This window comes from Bos mutus, chromosome 5 (assembly GCF_027580195.1).
Source record: "Bos mutus isolate GX-2022 chromosome 5, NWIPB_WYAK_1.1, whole genome shotgun sequence".
Lineage (NCBI taxonomy): Eukaryota > Metazoa > Chordata > Mammalia > Artiodactyla > Bovidae > Bos > Bos mutus.
The window spans coordinates 31,571,084-31,586,976 of record NC_091621.1 but is presented as its reverse complement, the minus strand read 5'-3'; the positions used below and the strand labels follow the sequence as shown (position 1 = coordinate 31,586,976).

Genomic DNA, 15,893 nt, shown 5'->3' with positions numbered 1-15,893 from the left:
CTTGCCTGGAGAATCCCATGGAGAGAGGAACCTGGCAGGCTACAGTCCATGGGGTCACAAAAGAGTCAGACACAACTTAGCAACTAACGCTAACACTGAAATCATAAAGAATAGAATTATATGATGCTTTCCCTCCTGCCCTGAGCCTGAAGAATGAAAGCAAATCAGAGGAACATAGTTTCTCTTCTAAAGTGAAGCTGTATAGAATGATTTACTAATGACAAGTCAAAGTGTGTGTGTGTGTGGGGGGGTACCCCCACAAACTAATAACTCGCAGTTAACAGTTTAAAAACACTGGTGGCAAGTAATATCATCTTTGCATTGTTTCAAGTTAATGAGGCAGGCTTACCCAGTGGCTCAGCAGTAAAGAATCCACCTGCAATGCAGGGGACACAGGAGACCAGAGTTGGATTCCTGGAGGAGGAAATGGCAACCCACTCCACTATTCTTGCCTGGAGAATCCCATGGACAAAGGAGTCTAGCGGGCTACATTCCATAGGGTTGCAAAGAGTCAGACACGACTGAAGGGACTGAGCACAACACATCACACAAACAAATGAGACAGTTAAAATTGCCCCCTGAGAATGGAGGACAACAGTGTAGATTTTTCCAGGGAGAAGACATCCTTCCTTTTAGTGAGTGGGTTGATGGAGGTTGTCTATTAAACCTCAAATCAGATGAAACCTTGGGTTTACTTTGTACCAGTGGGAGCTATTAATACTTGGTGACACGAGTGGAATGTATAAACGTGAATTTTCTTTTCAGGGATCCATGGAACAAGTTTTGTGATTCACCTGGGGAGATAGGTTAACTCTAACCTCAAAGAAATAAGATGTATCGTTCCTTTAAAAGAAGCATACATTGAGGAGGGACTGGCCATAAGAAGCTGAATTGCTCCGGAACAGATTCATTTATATCACAATATTATAAAAGGAAGGAGGGGTACTTGCGATATGCCATAACAGAATATTTTTTCCTAGGCCCTTCCAGCCTTGGCCATCCTCAGGCTTTTCTAAAGTGGTTCTCTCCTTGCCTTTCCAAACCGTGCGATCATCGTAAACCATTTCTCTGAGTCTCGAAGTCTAGTACCGGGCTGGCAAACACTGGCTTACTCCTCAACTGCAACCCTCAAACTATGGGACTTGGAGCAGTTAAGAAACAGAGAGCCACGTTAGAAGGACCCTAGGTCAGAGGTTGCGCTCGACCGGGAGGTGGGGTTTAGGGGTCCGGGGTGGGCTGAGGCTGGCACCGCCCGAGGAGGGGCGGGGCGTCTCGGGCCGGCCCCGCCGGCTGGGGCTGCACGTGACCTGCGGCCCCACCTCCCGCTTGCTCCGCAGCGCCAGCTCGGCAGGCGCGGGGCGTGAGTCTCGAGTGAGACCCGCCAGGCTCCAACTCCGCAGAGCCGGGGCCGGCGGGCAGCAACTTTCTCCCCGGAGTGGCTGCGGCGGCGGCTGCTACCGTGGCAGGCGGAGCAGGAGCCGGGAGGAGGAAGGCGGCGGTTCCTTGTGCCCGCTCGGGCTGTCCAGCCCTTCGAGACCGCCAGCCCGCGGAGCCTCGTTCCCCCGGGCAGCCCCGGGCCCCTGCCTTATGTCCCGCAAGGCGAGCGAGAATGTGGAGTACACGCTGCGGAGCTTGAGCAGCCTCATGGGCGAGCGCCGCAGGAAGCAGCAGGAGCCGGACGCGGCGAGCACGGCCGGGGAGCGCAGCCTTCTGGCGGCCGCGGAGTCGAGCGCCAGCCTGCAGGGCGCGGGCGCGGGCGGCGGCGGCGTCGGGGACCTGGAACGCGCGGCGCGGCGGCAGTTCCAGCAGGACGAGACCCCCGCCTTCGTGTACGTGGTGGCAGTCTTCTCCGCGCTGGGCGGCTTCCTGTTCGGCTATGACACCGGGGTGGTGTCGGGGGCCATGCTGCTGCTCAAGCGGCAGCTCAGCCTGGACGCGATGTGGCAGGAGCTGCTCGTGTCCAGCACGGTGGGGGCGGCCGCCGTCTCGGCGCTGGCCGGCGGGGCCCTCAACGGCGTCTTCGGCCGCCGCGCCGCCATCCTGCTGGCCAGTGCCCTCTTCACCGCCGGCTCCGCGGTGCTGGCCGCGGCGAACAACAAGGAGACGCTGCTCGCCGGCCGCCTGGTTGTGGGGCTCGGCATCGGTGAGTTCCGGCTTCGCGAAGAGCGCCTGCGGGGCCCCTGGCGACTCCGCCCTTGACCCTGGTCGCTGCGTTCTTTTCCCCCTTCAGGGTCCCCGTCGAGTGTGGCCAGCTCCCGAGGACACTTCGCATCTCTTGCTCCTGTTCTGAGAGCCCATCTGTTTGTTAGTCCGGCCTCTCAGTCTCCCTCCAGGGTGGGGGTGGGGGTGGGGGATCGCTGTTCTCTCCCCCGAGCCCACGTGGACTCTGTCGCCTACGGACAAGTGAATCCGCGTGATACTTGCCTCTCTAAGCCCTTCCTGGAACCCGGCTCCTCACCAGCGGTTTCCTTGATTCAGCCTTACCTGATGTCTAGCTAAGAGCTTAGGAGGGAAGATCTTTTTACTCTCCAACATTGTCTCACTTTTTCCTCCACTGCTAGACCTTTGCCTCTTCTAGGATTCCGAACTCCGAACCCAATAAGTCTTAAAAGATACAGTAAGAGAATTTTTAAAGTTCCTCAAGTCATCTGGACTCTACTCTTTGCTGCTCCTCATTTTCCTTCTCGAGTCATTTATCTTTAGGGTAGAGTAGTATTTTATTCTCTTCTTTTGAGTTTACTTTTTGTATTGCCTTTTGCTTTCCTTCCCCCCGCCCTCAAATAAATTCTTGACTTTTCTGTTTTCCTGACCTTTTCCTTTAAATCTGTATTCACCCATTCTCCTTTTTGTTTTGTCTCTCCTGTTTTCCCTTGGGTCTTGTTCACCTCCTAAATTCACTTTGAAACTATTCGCCCTGTGGGTAAATGCCCAGCAAGGTAGATGTTTGCAGTTTATTGCCACAATGAAGGGATGAAGGTTCCCTTGGGATTGGTTTTTCACCCTGGTTGCTGAGCAGGGGAGGTGCAGTTGGTAAGTTCTTGGCAGATGGAAGCTGTTTGGAATGTGCGCAGTATTATTAGAAAGCACTTTTGAGACAAAGTGGGGGGTGAGACTTAAATCTCACTAGTAATTTTTGTAAGGCATGCCGCTGATGCTTTTTTATTGTTTCCTTTCATGATTCAGTTTCTTGTTTCCTTTAGGGTGCTGTTGAAGTATTTCTTCCCTATGGCTGGGGATTGATGAAAGAGCCCTTTAAACTAGGGCTCCTGATGATCTGTCCATTCACCACTTGTTTGACGTTTATGCTTTTCACCTTTTCTCTGTAGACTCTACGGGGGAGAGAGCCCTATTTATACAACTCCACATGTAGGAACCATAACCTGAAACCCAGCTCACTGCACTTTATATCCAGAATTAGTTATTACTGATTTCCTTTTTGTTTGTTTATTGCACTGTTACTTAGTGAAGCAGGGCAAGGCTCTCAGTTACATGTTAAGTTGACTATTATTAAAGTCTAAAATGACCAAAAAGTACAACTGAAATGAAACCTCTCTGTAAGAAGTACCTAGTGCCTTCAGGATTCTCCTGTCAGCATTCTCTGCATGGGACAACAGATTACCTCTTTTGTTTCTTCTGACATTGAAATAGTGTAATTTTAGGTAGCAAGATTTGTTCAGTAAGACTGAGTCTTTTTTGTAATTTTGGAAATCAATACTGTTTTTCAGAGATCTCTCAGTGAAGTTTCCTAGTGTTTAGCTATGGCAAGTATTGGATATTTGGGTATTATATTTAGTCTTTTATCTGATAGGAAAAGCAAGCCCCTGTTGTGTGTTTAAGGGCCTTTTCCAGATGAGCAGAACAGTGAGGAACATTTATGCTTCAGTATGAGTGGCTGGGCAGGGTTAGAGCAAGGTAGAACTAGCAAAGCTCTGTAAGAAAGGCTCACAGACAGGGTTGTTAATTAAAAGAGGGTACAGTTACCCCAAGAGAGGAAAGCCTAGCTCTTGCAGATGGAAATGGTATGTTGATAAGTAGTATTTTGACAGTAGAGATAAGGAAAGGATTTTCTAGGCCAAACCTGGAAATGAGCAAAGAAAGGAAAGCATAGGCCATGCTTGAGGAACAAGGTGGATGCAGCAAAGAGGATGAAGCAAGAGGTAAGGTTGGAAAGGTTGGTGTGCAAGAGCAGCATTTGTGTCTCTGGCACCAGGGTTGCCTGCCTGATACTGCAGCTAGTTGATTTAGTCCTGGTATGGCCTGTCTTACTCATGGGGGAGTACCACTTAGACTGGAAGCCCTGATATAAAGTTGCATAAAAAGCTCTCCTCACTTACAAAATGAAGAATGTTTTAAGGTTTTAAACAGATTTTCAAAGAGGCCACATTACACATCACCACCTTTCAAATTAGGATCTATATGATGCGTATATTTGTAAAATTCTTAAAACTCAAAAGATTACTAACCATTCAAAAAAGAAATTACAAATACTTTTAGCTACAAGGAAATGAGTCATTAGGATGAGCATTTTTTTAGGGATACAAAATTAGTTTTGCTTGTTTACTACACTGACTCTGAATTTATATCATACTTTTTATAAAGTAGATTTTGTGTGTGGTCAGGAGGTTTTTGTTTTTTATTATCCTTTTGATATTTAGTAAATATTGAAGAATAACTTTGTGTCTTCTGGTATATTTTTCTGGCAAATTTGTAATGGCAATTTCTTTCTTCCACAAATTTACTTGTGGTAAATGTAAAGCCCATAAGGACAGGGGTTTTTGTTCATTTTGTTCACCAAGATACAGTACTCAGCCTGTAGGAGGCACTCGTACTTGATGAGTAAATGAGTGTACGGTAAGCACAAGCATTAAAAAGTTACATTGCTGATAGGGTATCAAAGTATGTAAGGACTTTTATTTTTTTAGAGTATTGTGAAATGCTTGAAAGACTATATAAGGGTTTTAGTTTGCTCAATTCAGTTCAGCCACTCAGTCGTTTCCTACTCTTTGCAACCCCATGGTCTGCAGCACATCAGGCTCCCCTGTCCATCACCAGCTCCTGGAGCTTACTTAAACTCATGTCCATCGAGTCAGTGATGCCATCCAACTGTCTCATCCTCTGTTATCCCCTTCTCCTCCCACCTTCAATCTTTTCCAGCATCAGGGTCTTTTCCAATGAGTCAGTTCTTTACATCAGGTGGCCAAAGTATTGGAGCTTCAGCTTCAGCATCAGTCCTTCCGATGAATATTCAGGACTGATTTCCTTTATGACTGACTAGTTGGATCTCCTTGCAGTCCAAGGGGCTCTCAAGAATCTTCTCCACCACCACAGTTCAAAAACATCAATTCTTCGACACTCAGCTTTCTTTATGGTCCAGCTCTCACATCCATACATGAATGACTATTGGAAAAACTATAGCTTTGACTAGACGGACCTTTGTTGGCAGAGCAATGTCTCTGGTTTTTAATATGCTGTCTATGTTGGTCATAGATTTTCTTCCAAGGAGCAAGCGTCCTTTAATTTCATGGCTGCAGTCACCATCTGCAGTGATTTTGGAGCCCAAGAAAATAACGTCTGTCATTGTTTCTCCATCTATTTGCCATGGAGTAATGACATATAGATGGAGAGCATCACTATGAACCAAGCTAGTGGAGGTGATGGAATTTAGTTTGTAATAGTGTAATTAAATCATTTACTTGTTTAATAAATGCTAATTAAGCTTCATTATTGATTCTTTAACTTTTGGAGTAGGCAGTAGTTAGATAAAAATCCCACCCTGAAGGTATTCATTCTCTAATGGAACACAAAGGCCATCAACAAGCATTTAAAGTACAGTAGAGGTTTCTGTAACTCCTATGGGAAACACAGAAGACTAAGCAATTGCATTTTTGGGGAGGAAGAAAATAGAACAAATAATTAAGGAGGTTTTATAGAAACAGATTTAAATCGGGGTTTGGAGGGTGAGTAGGAGTTCAACAGATTTACAGAGATCCATGAAAGAAGTTACTATTTTTTAGTGCTTTAGTATGGGATAGGTACCCTGCTGTTTTTACATATGTTATCTCATTTAATCCTTTTAGCTCTAGAAACAGGTTTCCTTTTTCTGGATGCCTACCTCATAGGTAGTGTGGGTTCTGGACCACTGAAATAAAGTGAATATTGCAATAAAATAAGTGACACAAGCTTCCAGTGCATATGAAGTTATTTTATACTATACTGTAGTCTATTGTATACAAATAGTATTATTTCTAAAAAAACTACGTATCTTAATTTAAAAAAACAAAAAACAAAAAACACCAGAAATAATGTGAGTCTTCAGCTAGTAATCTTTGCTGTTGGAGAGTCTTGCCTCCACATTGGAGGCTATTGATTGATCAAGGTGGTGGTTGCTGAAGGCTGGAGACTGGCAATTTCTTGAAATAAGATAACAGTGAAGTTTGCTGCATCAGTTGACTTCCTTTCACAAGTGATTTTTCTGTAACATTTGATGCTGTTAGATAGCATTTTACCCATAGTTATAACTTCTTTCAAAGTTGAAATCAGTCCCTCTCAAACACTGACACTGCTTTGTCAACTATATGTAATATTCTAAATCCATTGCTGCCATTTCAACAATGTTCATAGCATATTCACCAGCATATTCATTTCATCTTGAGAAACCACTTTCTTTGTTCACCCATAAGAAGCAACTCCTTATCTGTGAAAGTTTTACGTGAGAGTGTAGCAATTCAGTCACATTTTCAGGCTCCTCTTCTAACTCTGGTTCTCTTGCTGTTTCTACCACAGCTGGCAATTACTTCCTCCACTCAAGTTCCATCCCCTCAAAGTCATCATGGGGAGTTAGAATGAACTTCTGCCAAACTCTTATTAAAGTTGCTGTTTTGACTTCTTCCTATGAATCAGTTATGTTCTTAGCGGCATCTGGAATGGTGGATCGTTTTAGAAGGTTTTCAATTGACTTTGCCCAGATCCATCAGAGGAATCACTATGTATAGCAGCTATAAGCTTACACTGGTATTTCTTAAATAATAAGACTTGAAAGTCAAAATTGCTCCTTGGTCCATGGGCTGCAGAATGGATGTTATGTTCAGGTCAGTTCAGTTCAGTTCAGTCACTCAGTCATGTCCGACTCTTTGCGACCCCATGGACTGCAGTACACCAGGCTTTCCTGTCCATCACCAACTCCTGGAGTTCACTCAGACTCACATCCATCTAGTCAGTGATGCCATCCAGCCACCTCATCCTCTGTCATCCCCTTTTCCTCCTGCCCCCAATCCCTCCCAGCATCAGAGTCTTTTCCAATGAGTCAACTCTTCACATGAGGTGGCCAAAGTATGTAACAAAGGACATTATGTTAGCAGGCATTAAAGCAACATCAATCTTGTACATCTTCAGAACTCTTGGGTAACTAGGTGCATTGTCAGTGAGCAGTAATATTTTGCAGGGAATCTTTTCTGAGCAGTAGGTCTCGATAGAGGGCTTGAAATATTCAGGAAACCGTGTTGTAAACAGATGTGCTATCATCCAGGCTTTGTTGCATTTGTAGAGAATAGGCAGGGTAGATTTAGCCTAATTCTTAAGGGCCCTGGGAGTTTTAGAATAGTAAATGAGCATTGGCTTTGACTCAGAGTCACCAGCTGCATTAACCCCTGACAAGAGGGCCAGCCTGTCCTTTGAAACCCTGAAGCCAGGCATTGACTTCTCTTATAGAAGTCCTAGAAGGAATCTTCTTTTAATATAAGGCAGTTTCGTGTATGCTGAAAATCTGTTGTTTAGTGTAGCCACCTTCCTTACTTATCCTAACTGTGTCTTCTGGGTTACTTGCTGCAGCTTCTCTATCAGTTCTTGCTGCTTCACCCTGTGCTTTTATGTTATGGAGAGGGTTTCTTTCCTTAAGCTTAATGAATCAACCTCTGCTAGCTTCACACTTCTGCATCTTTCTCACTTCTCTTAACCTTCATATAATTGAAGAGAGGCCCTTCTTGGTCTTCCTTAGTGGCTCAAATGGTAAAGAATCTGCCTTCAATGTAGGAGTCCTAGGTCGATTCCTGCTTTGTGAAGATCCCCTGGACCCACTCCAGTATTCTTGCCTGGAGGGTTCCATGGACAAAGGAGCCTGGTGGGCTACAGCCCATGGGGTCACAAAGAGTTGGACATGACAGCGATTGAACACACACACAGGCCCTTCTCTGGATTAAGCTTTGGCTTAAGGAAATATTTTAGCTGGTTTGCTCATCTGTCAGACCACTACAGCTTTCTCTGAATTAGCAATAGAGCTGTTTTGCTTTCTTGTTCTTGTATTCACCAGAGTTCAGTTCAGTTCAGCTGTTCACTTGTGTCAGACTCTTTGTGACCCCATGGACTGCAGTACACCAGTCTTCCCTGTCTATCACCAGCTCCTGGAGTTTACTCAAACTCATGTCCATCAAGTCAGTGATGCCATCCAACTATCTCATCCTCTGTTATCCCCTTCTCCTCCCACCTTCAATCTTTCCCAGCATCAGTGTCTTTTCCATTGAGTCATTTCTTCACATCAGGTGGCCAAAGTATTGGAGCTTCAGCTTCAGCATCAGTCCTTACAGTGAATATTCAGGACTCATATCCTTTATGACTGACTGGTTGGATCTCCCTGTAGTCCAAGGGGCTCTCAAGAGTCTTTTCCACCACCACAGTTCAAAAACATCAATTCTTTGGCACTCAGCTTTCTTTATAGTCCAACTGTCACATCCATACATGACTACTGGCAAAACCATAGTTTTGACTAGATGGACCTATGTCAGCAGAGTAATGTCTCTGCTTTTTAAGATGCTGTTTAAGTTGGTCATAGCTTTTCTTCCAAGGAGCAAGCGTCTTTTAAAATTTCATGGCTGCAGTCACCATCTGCAGTGATTTTGGAGCCCAAGAAAATAAAGTCTGTCACTGTTTCCATTATTTCTCCATCTGTTTGCCATGGAGTGATGGGACCAGATGCCATGATCTTAGTTTTTGGAATGTTGAGTTTTAAACCAGCTTTTTCACTCACCTCTTTCACTTTCATCAAGAGGCTCTTTAGTTCCTTTTCACTTTCTCTGTAAAGGTGGTGTCATCTGCATATCTGAGGTTATTGATATGTCTCCTGGCAGTCTTGATTCCAGCTTGTGTTTCATACAGCCTGGCATTTTGCATGATGTACTCTGCATATAAGTTAAATAAGCAGGGTAATAATATACAGCCTTGATGTACTCCTTTCCCAATTTGGAACCAGTCTGTTTTTCCATGTCCAGTTCTAACTGTTGCTTCTTGACCTGTACAGATTTCTCAGGAGGCAGGTCAAGTGGTCTGGTATTCCCATCTCTAAGAATTTTCCACAGTTTGTTGTGATCTACACAGTCAAAGTCTTTGGCGTAATCAATAATTCAGTAGTAGATTTTTTTCTGGAATTCTTTTTGCTTTTTCTATGATCCAGTGCATGTTGGCAATGTGATCTCTGGTTCCTCCGCCTTTTCTAAATCCAGCTTGAACATCTGGAAGTTCATGGTTCATGTACTGTTGAAGCCTGGCTTGGAGAATTTTATTCACTGGAGTAGTACTTGTAATATCCTTCTGCTTTGCCTGTGCAGTTTGGCTAATGGGTGCAAGAGGCCTAGTTTGTGGCCTGTCTTGGCTTGAGTCATGCCTTCCTCACTGAGCTTAGTCAATTCTAGCTTTCATTTAAAATAAGAGACCTGTGATTCTTCTTTTCATTCTGACACTTAGAAACTGTTAAACACAAGGATGTTATTTTGACTAATTTAAATATTGTGTGTCTCTGGGAAACAGGGAGGCCTGGGAGATGGGGAGAGAGGCTGGGGAGCCAGTGGTTCCTGGAGCAATCAGAACAGACACAAAGTTCCCATCTTCTGTGGGTGTGATTTGTGGTGCCACAAAACAATTGCATTAATAACATCAAAGATAGCTGATTGTAGTGCATCATGACAATTATAATCATAATGAAAGAGTTGGAAATATTGTGAAAATTACCAGAATGTGACCCAGAGACTTGAAGTGAGCAAGTACTGCTGGAAAATGGTGCCAATAGACTTGTTCCATCAAGGGTTGCCACAGACCTTCATTTTGTAAAACATTTACTGTCTTTAAAGCCCAATAAACCAAGGTATGCAATAAAAAAGGTATAGCAGTTAAATGATGAGGACACTAATGCAAAATCAGAATTAAAAAACAGAACCTTGGAGTCTTTTGCTCTTTTCAACTAATGAGCGTTTAAGTTAGAGTTAACAGTGAGTGTAAAGGCACCAAAAAGTCAAAGCAGTATATGAAGCAAAAAGTGACTGAAGGGTGATGATGGGTCAGTCATGAAACTAGAATGATTTTTGTGGGAGGATTAGGCTAAATAGGGTTTAGTTGGTCTTGACTATGCAGGGACTGTCTTTGGGGATTTTCAGTTGTAAATAATGCCAGACTAATATCCATTGAATCTTTTTTAAATTTTAAACCATTATGCTTTTAAACTTTTACTTTCTTCTTCAAACTTCTGTCAAACCCCCCAAATGCAGGAGGCTGCAAATAAGAAGAAAAGTTTATTTAGGGTCTTAAGAACTGTGATTCAGTATATACAGAGTCCGGTAACCCTGAAAGAGTATTACAAGGAAGAGAAAGAGTTAAGTAAAGGCAAAAGATCATGAGGTTGCTAAAAGTTGCCTGGTAAGATTTGTGATTGTCCCCATTCAAGGTGGAAAATATCGATCCTTAAGGAATCAGAGTAGAATTAGAGTGCCTGCCTGATCAGTGGCTAATTTGTGCCTGATTCTTTCTGACCCCATGGACTGTAGTCCGTCAGGCTTCTCTGTCCATGGGATTTCTCAGACAGGGAATACTGGAGTGGGTTGCCATTCCTTCTCCAGGGCATCTTTCTGATCCAGGGATTGAACCCACATTTCCTGCATTGACAGGTGGGTTCTTTACCACTGAGGCACCAGGGAAGCCCTTAGAATTAGAGTAGAGGTCCATTAAGTATCTTGAGTTTCTGGCTGGTGTTCTTTGTGACTTTACCAGATCAAAGGTCAGATTCCGTCCAGGCTGAGAAATGCATTTTCTTAATGGCTACTAACTCTATTTAAGAGAGCTCTCTTAACAGTACTGACTCAATTTTGATTCTCCTTTGACACCTCTTGCTTCTTTGAATTTTGTAGTATTAGAAATCCTTTGCTGAGATAGTTACTACTGGGTGGCTAAAACATGTAGTCATGAATTACTGAAATAGGAAGAGTTGCAGGGCCCTTCAACAGAAATCTTTGAAAATCATAAAAGATACCAAGCTGTAGAGTATAATTGTTCGGTCTATAATTAGAATGTATAAATATATTGAGAATCAATGATTCATGTAAAAGAAGCATAAGAAATCAGAGGTTTCTGATTTATTTTATGGATTCATTTTCCTTGACTGGTTACACCAAAATTAGCTTATTGTGTACCCATTATGAAAATGGCATTATTTATGTTTTGGTTTCACCAGAGGTTCTTTTGGTTCCTCTGGTCTCATCCTTGACTTAAGTCCTGGGACCAGGCTTTTGTCAATGTTCCTGCTCTATTACTTCTGACACCAGACTTTTTAAACTTGAAGACTCAAATTTCAAATAGGACACAAATTTGAAAACTCAAGAGTTTATTGTATTTCTCCATTGTAATCTTATTTTTATATCCTTGTACAGTTATTGGTTTCTGTCCTTGGGTTAGGAAGATGCCATGGAGTAGGGAAAGGCTACCCACTCCAGTATTCTGGCCTGGAGAATTCCATGGACTGTATAGCCCGTGGGGTTGGGCTATACAGTTGGGCATGACTGAGTGATTTTCACTTTCATTTATACAGTTATATTTTTTATGAGTTTATTTAGCAAAGTTGTACCTATAATCAAAGTTTTCAGATGTGGATAGGTACAAAAGGATGGAAAGAGTGTGAGTTTGTGCATTTTGCTTCGTTTGATTGTTGTATGTGATCTTATATCTCTCATGCATAACACACAGGCAAGGTTGCTGTGAAGGAGCAGAGTATAAGAACATAGTACTCTTATCATTGTTAGCATGTCTATAGCCAAAAAGCACAGAATGTAATTTCGCCCTTTTCCCATTGGCATTGGCATTTACTGCTAATTATAGGTGATGATTTAATAATTGTGTGGGGCATATCAAAGAGTGTCTCAATTCAGACATTGATTGGTGTTCAAAACCTTTACTGAGAATGGACATGTTAATCTATACAGCACTGAGTTTGCTGAATTAATCTTAAATTTACACCAGTTGCTTATCTGTCACCCTCTGTTCCAGTACTCCCTCTACTGGACCACAGTTTGTAGCTGCTTTGCAGCTTTTAATTAGTATGTTATGGCCTATTGAGAAATACTTTTCAAAAATATCAATCTTTTTCAAAGAGTACTTTGAACTTTTGTCTTTTAATGCAAAGCAAATTTAAAATCTTGTTTGATTAAAAAGTCATGTAATGCTAATATCAATGAAAAATTTATTTAAGGTAAATAAAGTTAGAATCAGACAGATTTTTAGATTATCAGCTAATGCTATTTTTTTTTTTGCTAACCAACTTTGTTCCCTTCCCCAACTCTCACAATTTGTTTCAGTTTTATTTTCTTTTAAAGCAGAATTTCTGTGTTGGATTTATTCTCTCTACTGGTATGCAACTGACAGGTCAAGTAAAGCTTCATTTGACCTGTTTCCTTGTTGCATAAACATTAACAGTTTATGTGCAATGCCCCACCCCTCTTTAACTCCACACTTTTATATCTGCTGGAGTTGACATTATAGAGTTACAGTGAGAATTATGACCTAATTGTGTTTGCCTAGTAGTATTGCATGGCCCTCCTTGCATGAGCTGTCAGTGAGATGACCTGAGTGTTAATCTGAGTTCTGTAATGTTGTTCATGACTTCTGTCTTAAGCATTTTTCTTTTTCATCCATCCATACTTCTGTCTTCTGTATTTTAAGCTCAAAGTAAGAACATAGTCTGATTCACACTAATGTCTTTGGGTTTAACACCTTTGGTGATGTCGAATGCTGGTAGATCTCAAATAGCAAGCAGTCATGGCCATCATTACTCAAAAGCACATGATACTATTTTTCTTTTTTCTTCCTGATTGAACTTGGTTCCTTTATGCATCCTTCCTGTCTTCACCTCTTTTCATTTCCTTGCTTTTCTTTTTCTCTGACTTCATAGTGAAGATGAAGCAACACTTTTATAAAGGAAACTTTCATTGAAGGAAAACCCCAAAATAGTTTCCACATAGAAATTTAACTTCCCTGGATGTATAGAGAAACAAAATAGCCAAGTGTTACAGATAAGTCTAAACTCAAGTTGGGACTACAGCATGATTCACACTTAGGTCTTTTATTAAATATTGGCGCCATTGTTTAGAATGGTGTGTTCTGGAATATGTGTCTAAATCCACACAGCAGAAGGCTCGTTTCACAACAGGCTGAGCAGTGTGCTGGGGTCCCGAGCACCACAGTGCACACTGGCATCATGGTGGCACCAGCATCCTTCTCTACTGATTTTAGTATCTCCCTAGTCACTTCAAGCAGAACATGACTTGGAAATTGATTTAGCTGCCAATACCCTGGAAGTGATACCTAAACTTTCATTTAATGCTTACTCTGTGCCAAATATTCTTCTAAATATTTTACTTATATTCATATAATTTTCATAATAACTCAGTGAGATAATACTATTACAAGCACACTTCATGTGCTTTACAGATCATTGTGCTTTTTACAAAATGAAGTTTTGTGGCGATCCCACATTGGATTCATCAGTGCCATTTCACCAACATCGTTTGCTCACTTTGTGTCCCTGTGTCACATTTTGGTGATTGTTGCAATATTTCAAGCTTTTTCATTTTTACTATATTTGTTATAATGACTTGCAATCAGTGATATTTTGTTACCATTGGGAAAGATTAGAACTTGGTGGAGGCTCAGATAATGATTAATGTTTTTCAGCAGTAAAGTTTTGTTTTGTTTTTTTTTCTTTTAAATATATTGACTTACAGTGTTTCAGGTGCCCAGCAAGGTGATTCAGTTATACAAATACAAAAAACCATATGTTATTTTTGAAATTATTTTCCATTGGTTATAACAAGATGTTGACTATGGTTCCCTATGCTATACACTAAATCTTTGTTGCTTATTGCATATATATTTTTAAATCAGAAATCTAGCATTCTGTTCATACAGAAGTGGACAAACAAGTGGAATCAAAATGTCATTTTTTTAGGCAAAAAATCCTAAGTTTTCTAAAACATATGTATTATACATATTTATATTAATACACAAAAGCTTTTCTGCTACAGTTGATAAGGCTTGAGAAAGAACATCCAAAAAAAAAAAAAGGAGAAATTGGAGAACATAAACTAAATGAAATGGGAGCACGGAATATGAAAGAGAAAAAGTGGAACAAACTAGATAAAAGTAAAAATTATCATAGAGTCCAGTTGTTTTTAAATACGACTACTCATTAGAAACATCTGGAGCTCTGGAGAAGAAAATTAATACCTGAGCATTTGTAGTTTTCAAAAAATTTCAAGATAATCTTGGTATGCGTCAGGATTTTATTTATTTTAAATATAAATTTATTTATTTTAATTGGAGGTTAATTACTTTACAATATTGTATTGGTTTTGCCATACATCAACATAAATCTGGCACAGGTATACACGTGTTCCCCATCCTGAACCCCCCTCCCTCCACCCTTCCCGTATCATCCCTCTGGGTCGTTCCAGTGTACCAGCCCCAAGCATCCAGTATCATGCATCGAACCTGGACTGGCAATTCGTTTCATATATGATATTATACATGTTTCAATGCAATTCTCCCAAATGATCCCACCCTCTCCCTCTCCCACAGAGTCTGAAAGACTGTTCTATACATCTTGTTTCTTTTGCTGTCTCGCGTACAGGGTTATCATTACCATCTTTCTAAATTCCATATATATGTGTTAGTATACTGTATTGGTGATTTTCTTTCTGGCTTACTTCACTCTGTATAATAGGCTCCAGTTTCATCCACCTCATTAGAACTGATTCAAATGTATTCTTTTTAATGGCTGAGTAATACTCCATTGTGTATATGTACCACTGCTTTCTTATCCATTCATCTGCTGATGGACGTCTAGGTTGCTTCCATGTCCTGGCTATTATAAACAGTGCTGCAATGAACATCGGGGTACACGTGTCTCTTTCAATTCTGGTTTCCTCGGTGTGTATGCCCAGCAGTGGGATTGCTGGGTCCTAAGGCAATTCTATTTCCAGTTTTTTAAGGAATCTCCACACTGTTCTCCATAGTGGCTGTACTAGTTTGCATTCCCACCAACAGTGTAAGAGGGTTCTCTTTTCTCCACACCCTCTCCAGCATTTATTGCTTTGTAGACTTTTGGATCGCAGCCATTCTGACTGGCGTGAAATGGTACCTCATTGTGGTTTTGATTTGCATTTCTCTGATAATGAGTGATGTTGAGCATCTTTTCATTGATTTGTTAGCCATCTGTATGCCTTCTTTGGAGAAATGTCTATTTAGTTCTTTGGCCCATTTTTTGATTGGTTCATTTATTTTTCTGGAATTGAGCTGTAGGAGTTGCTTGTATATTTTTGAGATTAGTTGTTTATCAGTTGCTTCATTTGCTATTATTTTCTCCCATTCTGAAGGCTGTCTTTTCACCTTGTTTCCAGTTTCCTTTGTTGTGCAGAAGCTTTTAAGTTTAATTAGGTCCCATTTGTTTATTTTTGCTTTTATTTCCAATATTCTGGGAGGGGGTCATAGAGGATCCTGCTGTGATGTATGTCGGAGAGTGTTTTGCCAATGTTCTCCTCTAGGAGTTTTATAGTTTCTGGTCTTAACATTTAGATCTTTAATCCATT

At 41.6% G+C, this 15,893-nt stretch overlaps 1 protein-coding gene across 1 annotated transcript in view; it reads left to right on the top strand.

The window, feature by feature from the left end:
- The first annotated feature begins 1,420 nt into the window (after positions 1-1,420).
- Positions 1,421-15,893, top strand: part of SLC2A13 (solute carrier family 2 member 13) — a 535,506-nt gene continuing 521,033 nt past the window's right edge. Inside the window, exon 1 of the mRNA XM_070370616.1 lies at positions 1,421-2,143. Within this exon, the coding sequence (XP_070226717.1) occupies positions 1,588-2,143 (556 nt within the window). The 5' untranslated portion in view covers positions 1,421-1,587. The remainder of the gene's footprint in view (positions 2,144-15,893) is intronic.